At 45.0% G+C, this 26758-nt stretch overlaps 1 protein-coding gene across 1 annotated transcript in view; it reads right to left on the bottom strand.

Annotated features, from left to right (window-relative positions):
- The window catches only part of LOC126354017 (ATP-dependent translocase ABCB1-like), a 282194-nt gene that overhangs the window by 133901 nt on the left and 121535 nt on the right, over positions 1 to 26758 (bottom strand). Inside the window, exon 9 of the mRNA XM_050003340.1 lies at positions 21211 to 21435. Coding sequence (XP_049859297.1) covers positions 21211 to 21435 — 225 coding nt within the window. The remainder of the gene's footprint in view (positions 1 to 21210; positions 21436 to 26758) is intronic.

Genomic DNA, 26758 nt, shown 5'->3' with positions numbered 1-26758 from the left:
TCAATCAGTCAGAGTTGTGTGTTACGAAGACGACTTTTCTTCAGTTTGTAAATTTAAATCTTGGAATATCTCTTTGGAGTGTTAAGTTTCTGCTAGTGTTTAGTGAGAATATACTCATTGTCAGTTCATTTCCCTCACTTATATTTTGCCACGAACATCTTATTCTTTGAATTCAGTCACTTGAGTGTGCCAGGTTGCTAGTAAGCAGGAAGCGCTTGCTCTGTTGATTAGTGTTTTTTGACAAATTAAATCTTTGTTTTCACAAATGAGAAGACAGTCCCACTGCACAGCTGGACGCTACAAGCATAAAATTACATTCACGTACAGTGCACAGTTACTAGGTACGTGAGGACCCCTTTTAATTTCAATGCACTAAGTTTAAGAAAGCGTATGTGTTGCGTTGCTGTTTTCAAAAGGTTTTCAGTTCATGACTTAGAGTGCGTTTCCAAATAGTTTTTCTGGGGCATTAGAACTATACACATTGAAAGTATAATGACTTGCTCATTGATAATTTTCTTAGTAATCTATGCTTTTAAAAAGACCATAGAACATTTTCAAGCTGCGTTCCAACCCGAGTTCCGAAAGCAATGTTGATTCTTACTATCAAGTGAAACTACTAGTGTTCAGAGGAGACTAAGTGGACATATTGAGCACACTATGTTGTTTTGCATTCAGTGTAAAATAGTGAAGCGAATCAAGTGGCAGAAGTAATAAAAATTCTCGTGTGAGTTTAGCGAAATGTTAGAGTCACAACATGAGCTTGAATTAACAATGATAGGCATCAGAGCGCCATCTGTTTTGGAGTCTCCTCGTATGTCAGCGACGAGTATGGAGGTCAATGAGAGATTAAAATCTTTCACTAAATATTATCCCTCTCATTTCTTCGGGACTTGAGAACGTTATGGAATTGCCACCAACGAAAGGGTACTCACCATTATGATTTTCTTATGATCCTATACAGTCAAATCAGGGTGATATTAAAGTCGAAAGCTTTTGTGAAAATACGGTGCCCAAGCTATACAGGAAGCGGGTGGAATTTAGTGCACTTAAGCTAGATTAAGCGCCTTTGTATTGGTGCTCATTAGTAAAATACACAAGTAACTGTATCGTTATGTCATTGGAGAACAACCTATCTATGTATGTTATGGACCACTTTGTTTACATTTCTAGCATCCCATGACACAGTTAATTATCTTACCTTCGACATCACAAGCCAGGCTGTCATTGCTGGGTCATTACTCTTATCAGTGACGTCATCATCCCAATCAATGATGTCTTCGTCTGACCATCTACACCACATTTCCCTTGCACCCTCTCTCATGCAAATAAAAATCCACAATGCTGGAACTAGGCAAGTTGTACTTTACAGCCCTTCACCCTAACTCCCCCTCTCCAATCAGTCACAGTATCGTATTAAAATAGGGCAACCAGACAGACTGTAGATGAAAGCGGCAAATTTGAAATGCGACTAAAGAAATACATCTTCTCTCAACCGATCTGCAATACTCAGGACACAGATCATCTGCACCCGGTATCAAGCCCGTACCGCAATATAAAACCTTCCGGCTCGCATGGATGTCAAACAAGTATTAGGTCAAATAAACTACTATAGAAATTTTCTCCCTCACACTGTTTCCATCAGTGAAGCACCTAGTTATTGCGTACAGGTATCAAATGGAACTGGAACAGTAAATGACAACGTGCCTCTAACAAATAACGATAATGTTTGCTTGACATCAAACCTCGTAAGACTTATTATCCGCACGACACGCTCACTGTTGTGGCTGCTTCAAACTATGGTACAGAGGCCGTTCTGTCGTATCGACATCATGGCTTTGATAGACTAATTGCGTTCACTGTAAAGGCTCTGAAAGTGGTACAAAGAAATTATAGTCCGATTAAGAAGACGGCTCCCCTGCAGTGACAAAATTCATATGATACCTTCTAATACCGGGGTTGACCTGCTTTTGCCTTGTGTAATGCTGCAGTTCGACTTGACATGGGCTCAACAATTCACTGGAAGAAGCCTGCAGAAGCACTGAGCCATGCTACCTCTGCAGCCCTCTATAAGAGCGAAAATGTTGCGGGTACAGGAGTTTTTGCACGAGCTTACTCTCAATTACTTCCCACACATGTTTGGTGGTATTCGTATCGGGTCATCCGTATGGCCGAAACATTCGCTCAAATTATCCAGCATTGCGAACAACTGTAGCCCGGTGACATGGTGCATTGTCATCCACAAAATTTCAATCCTTGTTTGGGAACATGAAGTACATAAATGGCTGCAAATGGTCTTCAAGTAGCCGAATATAATCATTTACAGTCACTTATCGGTTCAGATGACTCAGAGGACCAAGTCATTTCCATGCAAACACACCCCACACCATTTTGGAATCTCCACTAGCTCGCACAGTGTTTCTTTTACAACTTGAGTCCATGGCCACTTGGGGTCTGTGCCACACTCGAAGCCGATCAGCAGATCTTACCAGCTGATACCGGGATTAATCTGACCAGGCCACGGTATTCCAGTCGTCTGTGTCTCAACCGATAAGACCACGAGCCCAGAAGAGGCGCTGCAGTCGATGTCGTGCTGTTAGCAAAGGAATTCGCGTCGATCGTCTGCTGCCATAGATAATTCACGCCACATTTCGCCGCACTGTTCAAACGGATACGTTCGTCGTACTTCCCACATTGATTTCTGCAGTTATTTCACGCGCTGTTGCTTGTCTGCTAGCGGTGACAACTGTTCGCATACGACGCTTCTCTCGGTCGTAGAGTGAAGACCGTCGGCCACTGCGTTGTCCGTGTTGAGAGATAACGCCTGAAATTTGGTATTCTGGGCATACTCTTGACATTTTGCGTCACCGAATATTGAATTCTTTTAACAGTTTCCGGAATGGGACATCCCATACGTCTTGCTCCAAGTACTATCTCGCGTTCAAAGTCTGTTAATTGCTGTCGTGCGGCTACAACCACGTAGGATATCTTTTCACATGACTCACCTCATTACAAATGACAGCTCTGCCGATGCACTACCCTTTTATACCCTCTGTACGTGATACTACTGCCATCTGTTTATGTGTATGTCGTTAACCGATGACTTTCGCCACCTCACTGTATTTGCAGTCAATAAATTTTATGATTACATTTATGGACTTCAATTTATCCTCCTCACAGAGAACAATTCTTTAGTGGCCACCTTTAGGTCGGACAATACTACTCCTACACGAACAGCTCAGCGTTTACTGTTCAGGGCGTTACCTCTGTTGAAGAACGACTACAAAATCGTATTCGTATCCACAGCACCACAAATGAATGCAAATTTGTTATCTCGTTTCCAACAGCGCAAGATACTATGTGATCAGAAGTATCCGGACACCCCCAAAAAACACACTCTTTTCATATTAGGTGCATTGTGCTGGCATCTACTGCGAGGTACTTCATATCAGCGAACTCAGTAGTCATTAGATATCCTGAGAGAGCAGAATGGGGCGTTCCGTGGAACTCACGGACTTCGAAGTGGTCAGGTGATTGGGTGTCACTTGTGTCATACGTCTGTGCGCGAGGTTTCCACATTCCTAAACATCCCTAGGTCCACTGTTTCCGATGTGATAGGGAAGTGGAAACGTGAAGGGACACGTACACCACAAAAGCGTACAGGCCGACGTCATCTGTTGACCGACGGAGAACGCCGACAGTTGAAGAGGGGCGTACTGTGTAATATGCAGACATCTATCCAGGCGATCACACTGGAATTCCAAACTGCATCAGGATCCACTGCAAGTACAACAACAGTTAGGCGGGATATGCGAAAACGTGGATTTCATGGTCGAGCGGCTGCTCGTAAACCACGCATAATTCCGGTAACTGCCAAACGACGCCTCGCTTGGTGTAAGGAGCGAAAACATTGGACGATTGAAGAGTGGCAAAATCTTTTGTGGAGTGACGAATGATGGTACACAATGTGGGGATCCGAATGCGGAGTGTGGGTATGAAGAATACACGGCGAACGTCATCTGCCAGGGTACGTAATGTCAACAGTAAAATTCCGAGGCAGGGCTTGCACCCCTTGTTGTTTTGCGTCACACTATCATAGCACAGGCCCACATTGATATCTGGAGCCCCTTCGAGCTTCTCACTGTTGAAGATCAATTCGGGGTTGGCGATTGCATCTTTCAACATGATGGCGGAGTTGTTACACGAAAATAACACCCCTGTAATGGGCTCGAATGGAATAGCACACCTTTGGAATGTTTTGGAACGCCGACTTCGTGTCAGGCCTCACCGACCTACATCGATACCTCTCCTCAGTACTGCACTCCGTGAAGAATGGGCCGCTATTCCCCAAGAAACCTTCTAACACCTGACTTAACGTATGCCTGCGAGAGTGGAATCAGTCATCAAGGCTAGGGGTGGGCCAAAACCATATTGAATTCCAGCATTACCGATGGAGGAAGCAAGGAGCTTGTAAGTTACTTTCAGCCAGGTGTCCGGATACTTTTGATAACATAAAGTAGAAAGTTTGACCCACCAGATGATGTTCGTTTTTCAGAAGATTTCAGTAGTCAAAACTGTGGAAAACTTCCTTAGAAATGCAGATTTAATTACCACACTTGTGGCTAAAGATCCTCTTTCGTATAACATCAAAGGTTATATTCAAATGGAGTGACCTATTGGTAAAATTAAGAACTCAGAGGTTAAATCTTATTGTAACATGAGGCACGCAATTGCAGTGTAAAAAGATGTCCTGGTACATTGACAATCAGGCAAGACAAGTATGGTTATTCCTGCGGTGCTTAAATCTGAAGTACTGCTGTTGCTGTATCAGTGCCATCGGAGCAACTTGGCACTGAACGCAAAGCCGAAGAGCATTGCTGCTGTAAAATGTAGACAAAGGCATTGAAATGAAAGTCGCTAAATGCTACTTACGTCAAAAAATATCACTTATCTCCACGTCGACAACATTTTCAGTGGCCACAGGCAGCAGAGTCCTGGTTACGTGTGTACATTGATTTTACAGGACCGTTTCTCGGAGACTACTGTCCCATCCTCATCGAAGCTCTCTGCAAACATCCATTTGTAATACAAACGTCATCGATATCTTCAATGAAGACTATTCAGGCTTTGTCAAAGATCTCCATGGAATGAAGCTATCGTCGACAGAACGGCAGAAACATTTCTTCTCAGGCTTTAAACTATTTTGTTAAGTCAGTGGCATTTGACACTTCAGAAATACACCGTTTCTTCCTGAGGCCAGTCTACTCACTGCAAGATACATACGAACTGTCAAGAGGCATATGTCATGTATTGACCTTCTTCTGTCAGTACAGAGCCGCTCCACAAGATACACGATCTCCAGCTGAGCACAACATGGAATACTGCATCGAACAATAATGTCAGTTTTAAAGCCACTCGTGCACCCATATCCGGAGCTTCGACAACAGCCGAAACAAAACTTTTTTAAAACTGAATGATCCGATACTTATTTCAGCCTGCAGACATGAGAAAAAGACATGGGTACCAGGCTTAGTCGTAAAGCAGTTTGCTGTTGTGATGTTAAAGTTAAATGTTCACATGTAATTGCAGTAAGGCATAAAAATCAAATCAGGTCACACTGCGCGCACATACATATAAACGGACCTCCTAGGCTGTTTTCTTTGGCAGATTCAGGGCAGTCGTATGCAGCCAGACGTCTGAGGGACCTTCCGCTGCATCCGAGAGTCGGCCCCGTCAGCACCTCTAGCATCAAGACCAGACAGTGACGAATGTGTGGAAGTGGACATCGGGCCTCACTCATCAGGCAAGACTGCTGATGTATTACTGGAAACGCTTAACTGCTCGCCACCTGACCGTAGTTTAGCTGGGGCTTCCCATGGAGCTGCCGGCAAATGCCAGGAAGAGTAACATGTGTCCATCCACCAAATATGCACGCCAGCAAGCAACGAAGGATGATGCTAAAGAAGCCCGCCCCCCACCCCCTTACCAGAGGAGGGATGCTGTTTACAAGGCAAGCTGAGAAAAGAAATACCGCGACACACCGGCACCACATAGTCACAACCACTTGCGCGGCACCTTCTCAGTTTCGAAGAGCTGCCTAAAAGTGGCTCTTGTTAATTAGGACTACATTCTGCTTCCGCGTCACGTCCAGCAGCGCGTTATATTCGTTCGCCTTAATATTTCCAGCCTCCATAGAGTGCGCTTCCAATACTGGACTATTTTTCTCTGGCCCAGTTCTGCCAGGGATGGAGATTCTTCTGGCAGCAGAAAAAAATTACAGATCGCCGACATTCCCCCGATTCATACCGTTTGCCTCGTTCCTACACTGCAACAATTCCGGCAATAGTGCTACAGAGCACAGTTTCGCAAGTTCCGTTCAGTTCCGACTTATCAGTCACTACTTGTCAAGTAATGGATACAGTTAGCTTTGAGTGCTGGCATAACACTTACTGACTAAATCATAGCTTACTAACAGTCGGGCAAAATTATTTAGAGTTTCTCTGTAATTGGTATAATAGGATGATAGCTGCCATGAATCACACTGTTATATCAAAGTTATGTAAATACTGTTTTCTCATTATTAATAAATCTTATTAATATTTCTTATTGCGTTGCCACATTTCTGTTCTAATAACGCCGTATCACGGAAGTCTTACGTAGATTTTAATCAGTATGCATTGTGGCAGCATTTCAGTGACCAACAGTAGAAATATGTTTACTGCTACTGTGTATTTTTGGGCTGAACTCATAGTAACATACAATTACAACATACTATACATAAATAAAACCAACTCTAATAACAAAACTTGATGTCAAAACATCATACGATGTTAGCAAAAGACGAACACCATTTTAGGAAGGAAGAAAAATGGTGTTGCACAGAGATTTTATTACGATGCATCACTTAAAGTTCATGTTTTCAGCCGCGCGGGGTAGCTGTGCTGTCTTGGCGCCTTGCCACGGTTCGTGCGGCTACCCCCGTCGGAGGTTCGAGTACTCCCTCGTGCATGGGTGTGTGTGTTGTCCTTAGCGTCAGTTAGTTTAAGTTAGATTAAGTAGTGTGTAAGCCCTGGCGACCGATGACCTTAGCAGTTTGGTCCCATACGAACATATCACAAATTTCTAGTTTTCACAATATGTATATTTACACACAACACGGCCAAGGACAGCGTCAGAGATGAAACAGTGCCACGGACGATGGTGCAATAAGACACCGTCGATTTCTCGAAAATAAAATCTCTGAGAAACTTCTTTATCAAAGTCAATAAAATTCATCTGGGTTTGAGGCCGCATTGTCATGTATAAAATATCGACGTTTCGGCGACTGTTGCAAGGCGCCTTCCTCAGTTCCTCAGGGTGTATTGCTGGCAACAGTCGCCGAAACGTCGGAATTTTATACATGACAATGCGACCTGAAACCTATAAGAATTTTATTAACTGTGACAGCGGCCGCGGAAGCCTACGTTTACATTTATTTATCAAAACTCAGGCAAGATGCAGGCATAAAGGTCCCATAAATTCGAACTTTGCAGAACAATAAAATTGTATTATTTCTAATATTCAAGTTATCAGGCACAAAACAGACTTTGTAAGCAGAATGCTCCTTCAAATTTAATATAGTCATGTCTGTATAACTTATTAAAATACACACAAATCGCTTGTTGTTACTACTACACTACTCCTAAAATTTCATATTCTCGTCTCAGTCTCTAAGGAGCCTCCATTTCGATTTTTATATTTGACGGAAAGAAGGAAGGAAAGAAGATTAGGTTTAACGTCCTGTCCACATCGAGGTCGTTACAGATGATTAAGAAAAAGAGTAATGGGCAAGTTCAGCGTTGTCTCAAACACTGCAGGGCAGGTGAATGAATTATCATCGATTTATAGATCGGTGTGGGTCTGCGTGTCTTTGTTATTTTTCCTTCTTTCACGCCCTGGTGGGCAGATCTGCTCCGCCTTAAGAATTTCCACTCTTTGACAGTTAACATACAACGTCGTAGTTAACACAGACGCAGCCATCAGTTGTTCACTACCAACCAGACTGTCCTTTCGTGTAGACAATAACTTCATTATTTTATTTGTATTGTTTTGACAGTGTAGTAGCCAGTGCAGCGTAGTAACGTCAAATTTTGAAGCATAGACGAAATCCGAAGTTATGAACTCTGCCCAAATTTAGCGGCATGACAATTTCCCTGAAAAATTTTATTCTTATTATAGGCTTAATCATATGTATTTTCATAGGTGTTGCTGAACATTAAAGACACAGCTTCTAAGCAAACAAAAATTCTTGCTGGACGATAAGACAAAAGAAAAATTTCGTATAGCAACCAGATAAGATAGATTAAAGCACGGTCATTGTTTCGAAGAAATTTGTACATAACGCATTGCCCTCAATCGTTATCGCTTGGCTCCTGTATTTGATGTATTAAGAATATTTGCCTCTGGAGAGAAAGCGAGTTTATTGGACTCCTGAGATACTTCAGGAAGCAATTAGCATCCTTATCTTCCGTAATGTCTTGCTGTGACTTCAGCAAAGGTATTTTGTCCTTTTTGAGTTGCAAAAATTCTTCAATATTTTCTCCACTAACTCTTTTTTTCTATGTTCTTAACGATGCTTGCTTTTCAGAGGCAGTGGCTCTTTGACGATCTGTCACACTGATCACCTACTGACACAGACAGATCGATAAGCAAAAATCCCTGAGATAATGGTATTTGTCTCAATGATTCTGTTTCTGGCGACATGAAACTGTGCATATCTATTGGAATTAACATACCGTTTGAGATATTCATGTGATGAAACCAAAGCTAAGTGTAACTGCGGATAGATGCATTTTTCCTCGATTACCAGATCTGATTTTGACAAGCTCTTTAAGCTATCCTCTGTAGCTACCTCTAACGTGTTCCCAATTCGATTTCATCATTTTGCGCTGAAGGATAATGCTGCGCCAAGAATAAGTACGAGTGTGGATTTAGACAATTCTTTTAAATTTCGCACAGCCATGGCTGGAAGGTAGTAATTAAGGGACCGATTGTCACATTAGATGGCAGGCACGGGCAATGTAGATTTTTAGCAAACGATTCTGCAGGGCAGGTTTACGACACCGCCCTAAGGCGAGAAGGTATGGCCCGGAGGGCACTGCATACAAGTGTGAATTAATGAGGACAGCACACGGCACTGACGTGCTGTGAAGAGCCCGTAAGTTGCAGTTACACCAGAGCCTAATGATCTGTGTGTCGGTTCCGAAGCGAACTGAGGAAACCTGACGTTATAAATATTAAAGAGCACTCCACTTGTCACGTATAAATAAGCGAGCCCGGAGGCTTAAATGGGGGCAATTCTGTCCGCGTCTCAAACCGGGAGGAACGACGATTGTTCAGGTTGCAGGACATTCACTACGACTTCCTGGTGATGGATATCGGCAGCCAACCAGTCCGCTGAAACTACCACCACCCACCGCTGCACGGAGTGGGACGGGGCAGGCCACACATTGTGTGAGCTGCGCCGGTGCGAGGAGCGAGAGAGCTGCTAGCTTCTCCTCACTGGGCGACACCTTCCGGCGGATTGCAATCTGCCGTCCGTAGGGGCGAGGCCGAGGCGCGAACTCGTGGCCTCGCGGGTGCAGAGTTGTCTGCGATCACTGACCGAGCTTCCCTGGGCTGCACATGCCTAAGACTTACTACAACGACGGCGGTCGGCTGTTTCCAATGGCGTTGTACATGGCGTCCACGAGCTGCATTTGATGGAACAGGCAGCCACGTCCCCGGCTACCGGCACAGCCAGCACGCTTGGCGGCCACTTCGCTGTGGCGTGGGCAGGAACACTGTGTATGCAAGGCTGGGTAACCAGACACCGACGCAGCAAATTCTGGTATTGATAGTGGCGCTGACCCACGCACGCACGCCATATGGTGCCATCACTGGGATCAGCAGAAGGCCTGCTGTGTACCTTCGATGCAATAAAGTCAGTGACACACTTGCCGCTGTTTCTCTGCACGCTTCGGCGTGACTCTCTCGTCTCTCTCAGACCACACATCTCTGTCGTACTGACATACTGCCACCACTGAGCCTGGGAGGCTGTAACAGTCTGGTGTCAGGTGCCCGTTATCAGTCTAGACCTCATGGGAAAGAGGAGACTGGGGCCACCACTGTGTTGGTTAAATGAGGTTGGCGATAACAGGATAGAATCATTGGGTACGGCAGTACTGGAGTTTTCGGTCTGTAAAAGTTCAGTGAATGCATCGAAGTGTTGCCATGCATAGGCGAAGGTTATTCATTGATTCTAAGGCTAGACTTCCACGTCAGTCATCATGTTAGGATCTTTTGCAACGCATACTGGAACAAATTAGGACTTTGTTTCAACTGATGAAAACAGTAGCAACTGAGACAATGGCGCAAGGTTCACCTATCACGGATGATGATGATGTTTGGTTTGTGGGGCGCTCAACTTCGCCGTTATCAAATGGCTCGGAGCACTATGGGACTTAACTGCTGAGGTCATCAGCCACCTAGAACTTAGAACTACTTAAAGCTAACTAACCTAAGGACATCACACACATCCATGCCCGAGGCAGGATTCGAACCTGCGACTGCAGCGGTCGCGCGGTTCCAGACTGTAGCGCCTAGAACCGATCGGCTACAACGGCCAGCCTGCGCGGTTATCAGCGCCCGTACAGATTCCCAGCCTTTGCTCAGTCCAGACCCGCCACTTTCAGGAATGACAATGAAATAATGAGGAAAGCACAAACACTCAGTATATCGAAGCAGATAAAAATTCCTCACCCCGCCGGGAATCAAACCCGGGAACCTGTGCTCGGGAAGCAAGAAAACGACCGAGAGACCACAAGCTACGGACCCTATCATGGAGGTGAAACCAACTAAACTGAGTACGTTTTCAGTAAAGATCAGTCAGCAGAATGAAAAGATAGTGTGAGATTCTATCGATAGAAATTTGCTGAGGGAAACATTATATGTGGTTGAACCGCTCTTAAACAGTGAAGAGTTGGACAGTTCACATTGTATTATGCGCAGGAGTTTGGCGCATGAAAGTGACATTAGTGGGAACAGACGATTCTGGTTACTGTGGATAACTTTGGAAAGGGGAACGTGACTCTTTCAAAGGGTACTGTAACAGCAACTGTGAGAGTCTTGGAAGACGACTTCGATAGGTCCAGCCCAGAGGAAAATCACAAGCAAACTGTCGATACGGACGTGTTATGAGGAAAAGTAGGTCATCTGAAGGGCTGTGACGGAATGACTATGGAGAGCTTGTTGTTGATGTTTAGTGATTTATCTTGTGCGAATAGTGGGTTACCGGCAACCACAGTGACGTACTATTGCATACTTACAGGGGACAGCGCACCAATTTATAGGCAGCCAGACCGTGCAGCAAATCAGCTGCAACCGTTTGAACAACAACTACGGGATGATATCACAGAGCTGAGTGATAATCCCTGCAACACAAATATTGTTGTCGTGCCGAAGAAATCAGCGGACGGGACACAAAAATGCAGATTTCGCTGTGGCTGCAGATATCTAAACGCGTGAATCATTTCCAGTGCTTATCCACTTCCAAACGTCACGGAAACTTTGGATAGTCAGGGACAGTGTAGTTACTTTACAACTACGGACCTCAGGAATGGACACTATCATTTGGATGAGTCAACTGAAGACAGGCCGAATACAGCGATTATCGTCCCAGAAGGACATTTTCATTACAAATCCATGCCATTTAGACTAAAGAACACACCGGCAACTTTTTTGGATTATTATTTGGGGTACTGAGGGATCAAAGCCAAAAACTAGTTTGGTCTATCTCGATAACACAATTGTCTGTTCAAAGGATTTACCGGAGCATGTGAGACATATGGAGAATGTCTTTAATAGACAACGATTGGCACATTTGACGTTAAATGTGGACGAGTGCCATTTTGTGGAAACTCCGGTAAACTACCTTAGGTACCCGTGTTTAGTGAGTGTAGCATACACCGATCCTTGTCTTACAGACACAGTTTAAAATTATCCAATACCACAAACAACGAAGCAAGTACGCTCGTTCATGAGCCTCTGTAATTACTGTAGATGGTTCGCGAAGGACTTTGCGAAAATAACCAGGTCCTAAAACAAGTTACTGAAGAAGGGGAAGAAATTTCAGTGGTCGCAGAAATGTAAGGAGTCATTTCAAAATTCAAAGAAATGTTAGTTTCAGATCCAGTATTGGTTTCTCCGGATTTCGAGAAAGAGTTCAGCCTTTTCACGTAATGCTTCAAATAAGGCAGTAGACTGTGTTTTGGGACAAATTGTAGATGGTCAGAAACATCCGGTAGCGTATGCGTGGAGGCAGTTTAACAAGACGGTGGATAGCTACTCAACAATGGAGAAAGAGATGTTGGTGGTCATACATGGTATTATGTATTTCCAATGTTATCTGTGTGGTATAAAGTTTAAAACTCGGGGAACACTTAATCTTAGTGAATTCGAATACGAGGTAATCCTGAAGTCAGGGAGAGCCAGAAATTTTACTCACGGCCACATTTTATTAAGCATGTGTGTCTGTTTTGTAGAACGATGAGTTGCGGACCACATTTGTTGGGTAGGTTCCAGACGGTTCTCAGAAATATATTTTGCAGCAGTCTCACGACCATATGCTGTCAGATCACGATGGGCCACGAGCGACAGCAGGGCACTTTCAGTGGAGGAACAGGAAGCGTGACGTGGAAATTTGTGATGAGTTTCTATGGGACCAAACAGCTAAGGTCATCGGTCCCTAGGCTTACACACTACTTAATCTAACTTACGCTAACACACACACCCATGCTCGAGGCAGGGCTCGAACCTCCGACGCGGGTAGCCGCCCGAACCGTGGCAAGGCGTCCTTAGACAGCACGGCTACCCCGCTCGGCCGTGACCTGGAGCAGTATGTTGGACTGTGTCCCACGTCCGAAGAGGACCGACATTACGAACAAGAAAGTCTCACTGCAAAGTTTATCACAGGTTTCCAGTCAATTTTCGATGCTGGGATTCCATGTCCTCAGGCCATTTAATAAAACACCTGCAGGAAATAGGTATGTTCTCACGATCATCGTTCATTTTTCTTGATTTTTGGCAATGATACCGTTGCCGGACCAACGGGCTAGTATTGTAGCGTAGACGTTAGTAAACAGCTGGAAATTGAAGTTGCGGGTGCCTCAAACCATAATTATTGATTGTCTCGGTTTTAATGAAACAATGCCACATTTTTCGTGTACGGAAGTTACGGACGAGTCTGTTTCATCTGCTTACCAATGGGAGAACTGAACGCGTGCACAAGACAGTTGCAAATATGTATTACATAGGTTCCAGGCGCGGCGATTAGGATGCCTCTTAACCTAATGTACAGCGTACTTATAATTCGAAGAAACATACTACGAAAAACTTGCCACCATCTGAGGTGGTGTACGAAAGGAAAGAGCCATCTCCCTTTGAAGTTTTGTTTCCTAAATTAGGACCAAGTGGTGAGTTGGTGAGGAAGTTTGCCAGAAGAATTAGGGAAGTTTGGAGGAACATACAAAAGGTAAATATGAAGGCACCAAGAGGGCCAGGAGCAAGAGACGCGATGAGAAATTGCTGCAATACCGCTTGGAGCAGTGGGTAATAGTTAGTACCCTATACGTCAAAGAGAACAATGAAGAAATACGTGGGACCATAGCAGGTCGTGGAGATACAGTTCCCCACAAAAACGTCTGTTATACACCCCAGTCGCATAAAACCGTGTAAATGGATGGTGTGTGTGTGTGTGGGGGGGGTACTGCCATTATCGGCAGCCAACCAGAAGGTGAAAGTTACAAAGTGTAAGAAGAAGGAATTGGTCAGCAACGTAAGGAGCATGATGTGCCGTATAGGTTAGGGTACTTAAGTAAGTTGTATAATTGTAATTTCTTGCTTATTTTTCGGTTTAGTATATCAGGGAGTATGTATTTTTATTGGCATAGGGAAATTTGTTGTTTTTTCGGAGTTATTAGCTTTTCATGCTGTTGCTATTGATATTGTTTTTTTTTGTGGACTGAATTCTCGGAAGGACGGAGAGGTTGAGAGAGTAATTTTGTTATGCAGGTGGCGAATATGTAATAACATTCTGGGGAACGAGGATCGTCCTGCTATTGCTGTACGTCTTCAAGGGCGAGGCAGGTTGTTCAGCCTCTAGAATCGGGTGGCTAATCTTGAGACGACGGGACGTGTGCCCCACTAGTCATAAGTGGGCGCTAAAAACAACAATCGAGATCTGGGGGATTAGGAATTAGGTGTGTGAGGATGCCTTTTCGGAATTATGATAGCGGCACAAGGGAATAATTTATTTAGGTAGATAAATGGAGAGATCCATGTGTTGCAGTTCACTTACAGTAAATTAATGCTCCGTTGTAACAGTTGGTGGATGTAGTTCCTCAAGCTAGGAGTCAGCGGAAGAGGAGCTCGGTAAATGCTGCAGGAAAATTGTTAAATACAATATTCGGAACAGGAGACGAAGAGGATGTGCAGGAGTTAAACAGCGCAGTTGTTCAGGTTGAGCAAATGACAAGTTATATGAAGGACACCGAGGAGTGGTATACAGAAGCGGTTATCGAACTTAAAACAAGGGGTGTTGAAAAACACGAGAATAGTACAGGAATTAGCAGTAGAGCTAACCGGATGTGCTAGCGAAACGAAGGAGGTACTAAATAGCGATTGGAGAAAATACAGTTGCAGCTGAGTGTGCTGGGCAATGAATTGAACGCAGCGCGGTTGCTGCATGTACCAGGCGAGGTTGCTGCATGTACCAGCGGACCAACCTGCGGATGGTAGGAGTAAAGTGGCGATATTAGAGGAGGTAATGTTCCATGCGAGCAACGGGCAACTTAGTCCCGTATTCGTTATACCTTGGGAATTCATGATGGGACTGTGGCGGGTAGGAAGGCAGTTTCCTTGGAGTTACAGCATAAAGCCTAAGTGTTGCAACAGAAGCTGCTACTGTTCTTCCATATAGCTGCGGTGGATGTGGAAACAGATGGAGCCAGGGTGCATATAGCGTAGCGTGTAGCTGTTGCAGGGAGAAACTGGGAGTTTCACTGCTACGCCATTCATCCGTATTCAGTGAAATGGCGGATATTGGGTAAGGGGATGCAGATGAGAACACGGGAAGTATTGCTAGTCTCAAAGGACAGGCAGGCTTTTTTCGCGGGTACAGATGGAAAGGTGCATACAAAGGAAGGTTGTGATCTGTCCAGGGGGCCAAGTACGTACTGTTATGTGGGCATGTGAAGCGAGTTTGTTTCTGGTGGAAGGACCTCCTGCCAGGCCAAAAATACTTCAAGAGAATGTGTACTCATTGATTATACTCCGTATTCACTCCGGAAACTGTATGGATGTATTGCTGTGTAGGAGACAGACCGCAGGATTGAAAAAGTGGAGCCTCGGGAAATCAGAATGATAATTAATGGCACGACTTGGGAGGTAGTCGGGACGGATTTTGGTCTTCTGGCTATGTTTATGGACTCAGCTGTTACGACATTGTCACTGAATACGCTGTATTGGTCAGAAGGATATCTGAGGGTATTACCCGTTCAAAATGTAACGCATTTAAATGACTCACTTAATCCCAAGTTTTTTGCATTTTAGGACAGATCAAGGGAGGCCTAGCAAGGATAAATTTCGATGGAAAAAATGTGGCAACATGCACGCCACATCCAGGAAGAAAAGGAGCACAAAGTAGCAGCGGTGAGCGTATCGACCATTAGTTGTGGCGTGTTTCTAGCAGGTTTTTGCATATTGTGTTTCTGCGTAACACGCTGCAAAGCACGATCTTTGGAAGTGTAAACACACCAACCACCGTTAGAATTGTTGACCGACATTGGTTGGGGGAGCAATTAGTTGTAAGGTCTTATTTAGTGTGTAAGAGTATGATAATGGTGACATGGCAGCAGTAAAGTGTGAGCGGAAGTCCTGTGTGGTAAATTCGAGAGATTGCATCGAGATGTAAATTACTGAATTCTACACTTCTGGAAATAGAAATAAGAACACCGTGAATTCATTGTCCCAGGAAGGGGAAACTTTATTGACACATTCCTGGGGTCAGATACATCACATGATCACACTGACAGAACCACAGGCACATAGACACAGGCAACAGATCATGCAGAATGTCGGCGCTAGTACAGTGTATATCCACCTTTCGCAGCAATGCAGGCTGCTATTGTCCCATGGAAACGATCGTAGAGATGCTGGATGTAGTCCTGTGGAACGGCTTGCCATGCCATTTCCACCTGGCGCCTCAGTTGGACCAGCGTTCGTGCTGGACGTGCAGACCGCCTGAGACGACGCTTCATGCAGTCCCAAACAAGCTCAATGGGGGACAGATCCGGAGATCTTGCTGGCCAGGGTAGTTGACTTACACCTTCTAGAGCACGTTGGGTGGCACGGGATGCATGCGGACATGCATTGTCCTGTTGGAACAGCAAGTTACTTTGCCGGTCTAGTAATGGTAGAACGATGGGTTCGACGACGGTTTGGATGTACCGTGCACTATTCAGTGTCCCCTCGACGATCACCAGAGGTGTACGGCCAGTGTAGGAGATCGCTCCCCACACCATGATGCCGGGTGTTGGCCCTGTGTGCCTCGGTCGTATGCAGTCCTGATTGTGGCGCTCACCTTCACGGCGCCAAACACGCATACGAGCATCATTGGCACCAAGGCAGAAGCGACTCTCATCGCTGAAGACGACACGTCTCCATTCGTCCCTCCATTCACGCCTGTCGCGACACCACTGGAGGCGGGCTGCACGATGTTGGGGCGTGAGCGAAGACGGCCTAACGGTGTGCGGGACCGTAGCCCAGCTTCATGGAGACGGTTGCGAATGGTCCTCGCCGATACCCCAGGAGCAACAGTGTCCCTAGTTTGCAGGGAAGTGGCGGTGCGGTCCCCTACGGCACTGCGTAGCATCCTACGGTCTTGGCGTGCATCCGTGCGTCGCTGCGGTCCGGTCCCAGGTCGACGGGCACGTGCACCTTCCGCCGACCACTGGCGACAACATCGATGTACTGTGGAGAAGTCACGCCCCACGTGTTGAGCAATTCGGCGGTAGGTCCACCCGGCCTCCCGCATGCCCACTATACGCCTTCGCTCAAAGTCCGTCAATTTGCACATATGGTTCACGTCCACGCTGTCGCGGCATGCTACCAGTGTTAAAGACTGCGATGGAGCTCCGTATGCCACGGCAAACTGGCTGACACTGACGGCGGCGGTGCACAAATGCTGCGCAGCTAGCGCCATTCGACGGCCAACACCGCGGTCCCTGGTGTGTCCGCTGTGCCATGCGTGTGATCATTGTTTGTACAGCCCTCTCGCAGTGTCCGGAGCAAGTATAGTGGGTCTGACACACCGGTGTCAATGTGTTCTTTTTTCCATTTCCAGGAGTGTAGAAGCTGAGTGGGCGGGAGGGCACCAAGCTAAAGATATGGGAAGAATGTTCTCAGAAGGGGGGGGGGGGGGTGCTGCTCCACCATTAAGTACAGGTGTGGATTTGGCTTTTTTTTTTTTTTTAAATTCCGCACAGCTATGGCTGGAAGGTAGTAGTTAAGGGAGCGATTGACACTTCGGATGACACGCGCGGGCAGTGTTGATATTTAGCATATGACTGCGAGGAGTACGTACTGGCGGGCGCTGTGTACAAGGGCGAAATAATCAGGGCAGCACAGGGCACTGACGTGCTGGGAAAAATCCGCACGATTCAGTTCCAACAGCGCTTATTGCTCTGTGTGTTGGGGCTGAGGCAGGCTGAAGGAAAGCTCACGTTGTAAATATTAAACAGCACTCCACTTGTTCCCTGCAGAGGAACTACGTTAGAGGCATAGGGAGAAGACGTATAAATAAGTCAACCAGGAGGATCAAATGGGGGCAGTCATTTCGCCATTTTCTCCGCGTCTCGACCTGGAGAGAATGACGATTGTTTAAGTTGCAGGCCAACCACGACGACCCTCGGGTGATGGATATCGGTAGCGAAGCGGCCCGCTGAAATTGCATGGATGCACCATAGCTGGGGTGGGAGCTGCAGCAGCACGGGGAGGTAGCGGCTGCTAGATTCGGCACTATGGGTGACGTCATCGGGAGGGTTGCAAGATACTATCCACAGGGGACGGGGTCGGGGCGCGAACTCGTGGCCTCCGGAATGCACAGCTGTTTGTGGCCACTGACCAAGCTGCCCTGGGTGGACGTCTGGAGCTGCTAAGGCTCACTACAACGACGACGGTCCGCTGTTTCCCTTCGGCTCTCTACTTGAGGTCCACGAGTTGCGCTTAATAGAGCACCCAGCAGGATGTGCCTGGGCTAAAGGCGCAGGGAACAGGCTTGGCGGCGACTTAGCTGTGCTCCGAGTAGGAGTGCTGCGTCTGAAACGCTGGACAGCCGGACGGCAACGCAGCACGTATTGGCTTTCGCGCTGACGCACGCATGCACACTGCACAGCGCCATCACTGTAATTAGCGGAAGGCCAGCAGTGTGGCTGCGATGCAATGTAGTCAGTGACACAATTGCTGCGCTTCTGAGCACACTTCGGTGTGAGGCACCTCCCTCTCTCAAATCACATCTATCGGTCGTTTGCAGCCTATAAGAACATATGGCATTTCAGTTTCCTGTTGTTACAGATGAGTGAAAATGGTTTGACTAAGTAAATGTAGATAGACTACGTAAGTGCTTGTATCATTACAAGACTTGTAAACTTTCCTCGCTGATTGAGTGGGTCTTCTATAAAAAACAAACATCTTGTGTTGTGACGCTTCTGGTAAAATAGGTGGAAGACATCTGAAACATTTAGCGCTGAAGCTGAAGCATTGCTCTACCGGCTGGCACCGGCTCACACATTAAACATTCTGAATGCTGCCAACACCTGACGAACCAGCTTCCAGTGTGCTGTTGTGGACCAGCAGTAATTTGAACACCATAATACGAAACAGTGGATTTGATATCCCGACGCGTCACTGCCAGACTCGACGCGTCTCCGCCAACCGCACAACGTGAACACTCCCTAACACTTACATTTTTCAAGATCATTTAAGTGCAAGTAGATGTAAAGCCAACAAAGATACACTCCTGGAAATGGAAAAAAAAACACATTGACACCGGTGTGTCAGACCCACTATACTTGCTCCGGACACTGCGAGAGGGCTGTACAAGCAATGATCACACGCACGGCACAGCGGACACACCAGGAACCGCGGTGTTGGCCGTCGAATGGCGCTAGCTGCGCAGCATTTGTGCACCGCTGCCGTCAGTGTCAGCCAGTTTGCCGTGGCATACGGAGCTCCATCGCAGCGGCAGCGTGGACGTGAACCGTATGTGTAGTTGACGGACTTTGAGCGAGGGCCTATAGTGGGCATGCGGGAGGCCGGGTGGACGTACCGCCGAATTGCTCAACACGTGGGGCGTGAGGTCTCCACAGTACATCGATGTTGTCGCCAGTGGTCGGTGGAAGGTGCACGTGCCCGTCGACCTGGGACCGGACCGCAGCGACGCACGGATGCACGCCAAGACCGTAGGATCCTACGCAGTGCCGTAGGGGACCGCACCGCCACTTCCCAGCAAATTAGGGACACTGTTGCTCCTGGGGTATGGGCGAGGACCATTCGCAACCGTCTCCATGAAGCTGGGCTACGGTCCCGCACACCGTTAGGCCGTCTTCCGCTCACGCTGCAACATCGTGCAGCCCGCCTCCAGTGGTGTCGCGACAGGCGTGAATGGAGGGACGAATGGAGACGTGTCGTCTTCAGCGATGAGAGTCGCTTCTGCCTTGGTGCCAATGATGGTCGTATGCGTGTTTGGCGCCGTGAAGGTGAGCGCCACAATCAGGACTGCATACGACCGAGGCACACAGGGCCAACACCCGGCATCATGGTGTGGGGAGCGATCTCCTACACTGGCCGTACACCTCTGGTGATCGTCGAGGGGACACTGAATAGTGCACGGTACATCCAAACCGTCATCGAACCCATCGTTCTACCATTCCTAGACCGGCAAGGAAACTTGCTGTTCCAACAGGACAATGCACGTCCGCATGTATCCCGTGCCACCCAACGTGCTCTAGAAGGTGTAAGTCTACTACCCTGGCCAGCAAGATCTCCGGATCTGTCCCCCATTGAGCATGTTTGGGACTGGATGAAGTGTCGTCTCAGGCGGTCTGCACGTCCAGCACGTACGCTGGTCCAACTGAGGCGCCAGGTGGAAATGGCATGGCAAGCCGTTCCACAGGACTACATCCAGCATCTCTACGATCGTCTCCATGGGAGAATAGCAGCCTGCATTGCTACAAAAGGTGGATATACACTGTACTAGTGCCGACATTGTGCATGCTCTGTTGCCTGTGTCTATGTGCCTGTGGTTCGGTCAGTGTGATCATGTGATGTATCTGACGCCAGGAATGTGTCAATAAAGTTTCCCCTTCTGGGACAATGAATTCACGGTGTTCTTATTTCAATTTCCAGGAGTGTATATTACTAAAATAAGTGAGGCTTTTTCTCTGGCTAGTACATTAATTGAAACCACTAATACAGATTTTGACAAATTACTGTCCTTCCCATTAAGCAACTAACCTAGTTCTCCAGCTGTAATGCAATACAGGGTAGTGTCCACTCTTAATAATTTCAAATAAGGCGACCAATCTGGTTTAAGAGTAGATATTAGGAGCAAAAAATTGTGTTCGATAATTTCGAATTTTGCACATGAAACGCTCTCTATAACGAGGCTAGCAAATGCAGAAGAGACCAGTAATTATGCAGTAGGTTTCGCCCAGATTTTACGAAGAAGCAGTTGTGTGGAAATACGCTCTCCGGTTTGTTAACTTAAAATTTTCTAAAACCGGTAGAACACACATGCTGAAGGTTATGACGAATAATAAACAGGAAAATAGAAGCTTTAGTGATCTAGTGATTAGTCTTGCCGATTTCTAAGACAGAGATTCCGAGCTCAGATGGTTCTGTTGTGGAAAAGTCTGCACCGGGATCTCCTCAGCCCTTCAAGGTCATATTGGCAACTGTTTAACCAATGCTGCCATTCAAGCTGCCGTACTGCAGTTAACCCTGTAGCTCTGCATCGATACAAAGTGTTATTATTAACAGTCGAAAAGGAAGTTATTGATACAATATAAATATGTACACTGAAAGGAGAAGCAGTCTTACCATGTTTCGGATGCGTGCTGCTAGAATTTGGGCACTCACCTTGACACCTTTGCGTGACGGATACTCGAAGTGTACGTCCTTAAAGACGACATCGCCCTTGACCGCTAGAAGTCTCTTGCCTTCCTCAGACATGCTGTTGATGGGAGGCTTCCGGTCGATGACGGAGTACACCTTCGCTGCGGCGCCTCTGGCTATCGAAAACGCCTCGATGAAGGGCGACGCCATACCTAACATCCAGGAAGCCATCAGCACCGAGAAGAATACCTATGATGGGAAAAAAGTGCGCTTTTAAGTGGCGAATTATAGATGTTTTGCTGATTTGGTGAGTAGCCTTTATCTGCGTGTTCTGAACCACTCTACTTCGAAAAATCTCTTGATGAATCCATATCTCAGCGTAGCAACATACCCCGACAGGCCGGAGAGTTTGTTGGCACAGTGATTATGTCACTGTGCCAACAAACTCTATAGCCTGTCTGGGTATGGTTACTTGAGACTGAATCCACAAAATATCGTCCTCCCCCGAACAGTTTCACTGACAAATATAGAATGTTGATAAACAATGAAGAAATTTTACTGTGTAATCCACATGCTACTGACAAACCGAGTCAGACTTATAATGGGGTCTCAGGAACGAGTATTAGAATGCCTGCAGCTGATACTACAAATACTATATTCTCATTCACCGCCTGAGAATCAAACATAGAATTTTGCAAGTGAGACACTTGCAGGAAGAGAATTGCTTTTCTATTTCCTAGACGGTGAATTCCTAGTTTACTTACATAGACGGTGCCTTGAAGACATGGACTTTAGAAACAAAATCCAGACAAGATTTTCAGGTGAAGTAATCGATGTAATCCACCCTTACAGAAACAACACATTTGGGTCACAGTGCTTCACTATCCGAATTAGACTGTTTCCTATTTATTTACTTAAAGATAAGAACCAAATTAATACTATTAAAGAAGGGAAGGGTCATTGGTATGCCTGACAGATGCGTTATACGATCAGTCACTTATTACTTCTCATATGTCACAAATCAAAATAATTTGCAGCCGCTTATCATTGAGGAAAGTATTTCATAAATACTTGCTTATCACTGGGTTCATCATTTTCATTGACTTGTTGCTTGTTTCAGACCAATTGGCTCTACAACACACAATGTGAATTTCAATAATTTATAGCTGCATTCTAAATTTACTGACACGTGTGCATTTGTGACAGAAAGACTGTCACTAAACATGCATTCGTAAAAGATCACGATGGAAGTAAGGAGTGTGGGATCAGCATTTGCTATGCTGCAATAAGTGCGCCCCAGATAATCTTACGAAAGACATGTTTCCAACGAGACTCCATCCCACTACACTTAAATAATTTTTTCATCCGATCAGTTTTTTGGCATGGTCCATAATCACTGAATAAACAGTGTTATTTACATCCGGTGTGAATTATTATTATTTTTCTTTGTGCAACGCCTTGATCTGTGGAGAGGCAACAACACAATAAAGAGATTTTGTGTCACTTGTATTTAACGGCGTAATCCAAAACAAATGTAAATAACATTATTTATTTCTCTATGATGGGCTATTCCAAATTATCGGTTGGACGATGAAATCATTAAAACGCAGCTGAGAAATTTTTGCAAGCTTTGGAGCACGAGATGTCTAAAAATCCTCGTATTAATTTTCATAGTGGAACATTGGAACACTTTTTCTGTTTTTCTATGAGTAACTTCTCTTCAAATTGGTAATCGTTTCAAATAGTTCGTATTCAAAACGTGTGTTAGATGGAATCGTGCATATGCATGCAGTCGTTCACTGAAAAATTCTGTCATTCATCTGAGATAATCAAAGAAAAATGGAGCTCGTGGAATTTACTACTCGAGTATGCCCCTTATTAGAAAGCCGTGATGAGAGAAACTCCCTGTATTTCGACGTATAAAGCTCTTCGCTTATTTTTATTGGCAGTCCTTCAGGCAGTCCTATTATGAAACTTCCTGGCAGATTAAAACTGTGTGCCCGACCGAGACTCGAACTCGGGGGCGTTTGCCTTTCGCGGACAAGTGCTCTACCATCTGAGCTACCGAAGCACGACTCACACCCGGTACTCACAGCTGTACTTCTTCCAGTACCTCGTCTCATATCTTCCAAACTTTAGAGAAGCTCTCCTATTATGGACTTGTATGACGAGCCCAAACAACGCAACACAAAACAGTATTATCATGAAGGTTGACAACTCAAAGGACAGATTTGTTCATTCGACAAAGACAAAAGCTATTCACGTATATCAACTGGTGGTAGAGTGGAGGCCAATGGCAAAGTAAGACCATGAATCTTTAAGCTAGTCTTATTCGGTAGATACCAAAGCATCTCCTCACAATGTATCAACGTTAGTCAAAATGCATGGAAACAACTACTGTTTCTCGGATACGTAAATGATGTGTCATCTAATTTGCAACAATCAGAATTCGTTCGTTATGCAGATAATACCAGTATTGTAATCACCCTTAGTATACATACAGAAATGGAAGAAATGGAGAACAAGTTCTCAAAAGTACCATTGACTGGTTTTCTGCGGATGGTTAACCCTAAATTTCACATAGACACATCATATTCAGTTCTGCCCCTCTAGGTGTACTGCACCAGTGATAAGTGTAACACATGGTGATGAAATAACACATAGGATGGAAACTTCAAAAGTCCTATGTGTCCATATTGGCCAGAATTTAAATTGAAAAAAACTCATTTTGGAACACCTAAAACAATTGCACTCAGAATCACTGCAAATTTTGTGAAGAGAGAAATCAGTAAGTTGATATAATTTGCTTATTTTCATTCAGTAATGTCATATGGAATAATGTTCTCTTTAAGAAAGAAGGTCTTCATTGCCCAAAAGGTGCTGTAAGAATAATGTGTGGTGCTCACCCACGATCATCTTGTTGGGGGTGGGTTGTTTGTGGGAAAGAGACCAAACTGCGAGGTCATCGGTCTCGTCGGATTAGGGAAGGAAGTCGGCCGTGCCCTTTCAGAGATCATCTTGTAAGCATGTGTTTAAGGAGTTGGCCATTCTGACTACTGCATCACATTATATTTATTAACTCATGAAGGTTGCTGTAAATAATCCACTACAGTTCAAAAGGAACAATGAGGTACGTAATTACAATACTATAAGAAAAAACGACATACATTACTTAAGATTAAGGTTGTCTTTAGCACAGAAAGGGGTGCTTAACACTGCAACAAAAAATTTTTGCTACTTACTTAGTGATGTAAAACGCCTAACGGACAGCAAGATAAAATTTGACAATAAATTGAAAAAGTTTCTCCTTGACAACTCCTTCTATTCCATAGAAGAATTTATATTTTTGTAATATGTAGAGGGTGGTGGGTAGGAATTGCTAACTCAATCTGTAAATCATTCTTTCATTTTGGGGGAAAAAATAAGTATATGGTGATGTTTAGAGTACAAATAGATGTACAAATTAATTGGCAATATGAATGTAAAATGACTCGTTCACACATCATGACGATTTATGGTGCAAAATGATCCATGGAACATGAGACTAACTTAACTAATTCAAATTTGTATTCAACGAGGGGCAGGGGAGAGCAGTCCTCCTCCCCCCCCTCCCCCCCACTCACGCCCCCCCCCCCCCCACCCCCGCCCTTCGACTCTTTTCCCTTAGAAGAAAAAGAGACTCCGCAACCCGAGTACGCGTCCTGTACCTGCAAAGTAGACGTATCAATTCACCTAAACATACATCTATATCGCACTTTGCCGGCCACCTTACGACGTTTGGCGAAGAGTAGTTTTAACAGGGAATCATATCGTGTTATTCTTCGGCATTCAATATCACATTGAAGAAAACCAGCACACATAATGGATACTGAATTGTAGCAGACTTTTCGGCTGATTTCTCGCTTACATAGTGAAATGCCGTCTGCTAGCACATCTTTGTTTTTCTGTGTTAGACACTGATAGTTTTGGTCTAATTCTTAGATGTTCTGCAGCACCATGCTTTTCTTATGTTTTTCACAATACACTTTTATGCACACCACTGTATTCTGTTTGTTTTTTCACTTCAAGTGTGTGTTGTCTCTGCTTTGTTGTGTTGCCAACATTACCTTTCCACTATTTCTAAATATTGCTTGGCCTATGGTGTTGAAAACGATATTAATATCATAAAAATTAGTAAAGACAGAACCTCCTTCTTTTCCAAGAAAATTTCCGCCAACAAAGAGCATTAACACAAAATAAACAGTTGCTCAATGACCAGATAAATATTGGAAACCACACTCTATACAGAATAGTTGATGAAATTACATGAAAAGGAAAAGAGCCATTTCCATCCTTCACCCACTCCCACTCTGCCACAACCCCCTCCCCCTTGCAGTTCCATTCCAGATTCTCCTCTAGTTCACACTCCACCACACTGCTATATTCTTATGACCACTCGTCATGGTTTCTTCCCTCCCTTAAAAAAATCCCTCCATCGCTATTCTTTCTCTACTCTGACACAGTACATAAATACACAGAAACATAATTAAATAAAATTACACACTTACAACAATGTAATGTTTTTAAAAAAAGAATGTTGAATGTCAAAGACAAAGTAGCGGAAAGGTTATGTTGGCAACACTAGAAAACACTGACAACAACGCGTACTTGAAGCACAAAAACAAAGAGAATACAGTGGTGTGCATAAAATGTATTGTGAAAAACATAAGAAATGCGTAGTGCTGCAGAACATCTAAAAATTAGACCAAATCTATCAGTGTCTTACACAGAAAAACAACGTTGTACTAGTAGACGGCATTTTCCGATGTAAACGAGAAATCAGCCGAAAAATCACCGTAAATACAAATCAAATTATTCTTACCGAACTGTTTTTCGATCTGCCGGCCGCTGGTGGCCAAGCGGTTCTAGGCGCTTCAGTCTGGTACCCCCGCGACCGCTACGGTCGCAGGTTCGAATCCTGCCTCGGGAATGGATGTGTGTGATGTCCTTAGGTTAGTTGGGTTTAAGTAGTTCTAAGTTCTCGGGGACTGATGACCTGAGATGTTAATTCCCATAGTGCTCAGAGCCATTTGCTTTTCGATCTAAAAGCAAATCAAAATGTAAATAACTTAATTACAGACCAACGATGATGCTTTAACTCAATAAAGCGAAACGCGTCTGCTTAAAAAGTTACGCATCTTTGTAGCTGCAACGACAGAATAAAAATACCCTCAAGAAATTATAAAGCAACTTCGGACACTAGGGCCACACAAATGAAGAATTCTCGCTCTTATTTAATTTTAACAACATGTTGTTTCGATTTCAAGTGCTGTAAAATCTTGTAGCTGAAATTTTACCGAGAAATTAATAAGAGGTACAGGAAGAGCCGATGTTTAACGTCTCATATAGATCGAGAGCACCGCATGCAAACAGGAGGAGTTTAGCTGAGCAAGCATGCGACAACGGATGAGGCTGTTTGTTCCTTTGAAAGGATGCTGAGATCTACCTAGCTTGGCAGTGAGCCCCTATCAGCAGATCCTCAAATCCGCAACTCTAGCAGATATGGGAGTGTAGGATAATGTGCCCACTCTAG

The sequence above is a fragment of the Schistocerca gregaria genome, chromosome 3 (assembly GCF_023897955.1).
Source record: "Schistocerca gregaria isolate iqSchGreg1 chromosome 3, iqSchGreg1.2, whole genome shotgun sequence".
Taxonomy (NCBI): Eukaryota; Metazoa; Arthropoda; class Insecta; order Orthoptera; family Acrididae; genus Schistocerca; species Schistocerca gregaria.
This window is presented reverse-complemented; position numbering and strand designations above follow the sequence as displayed.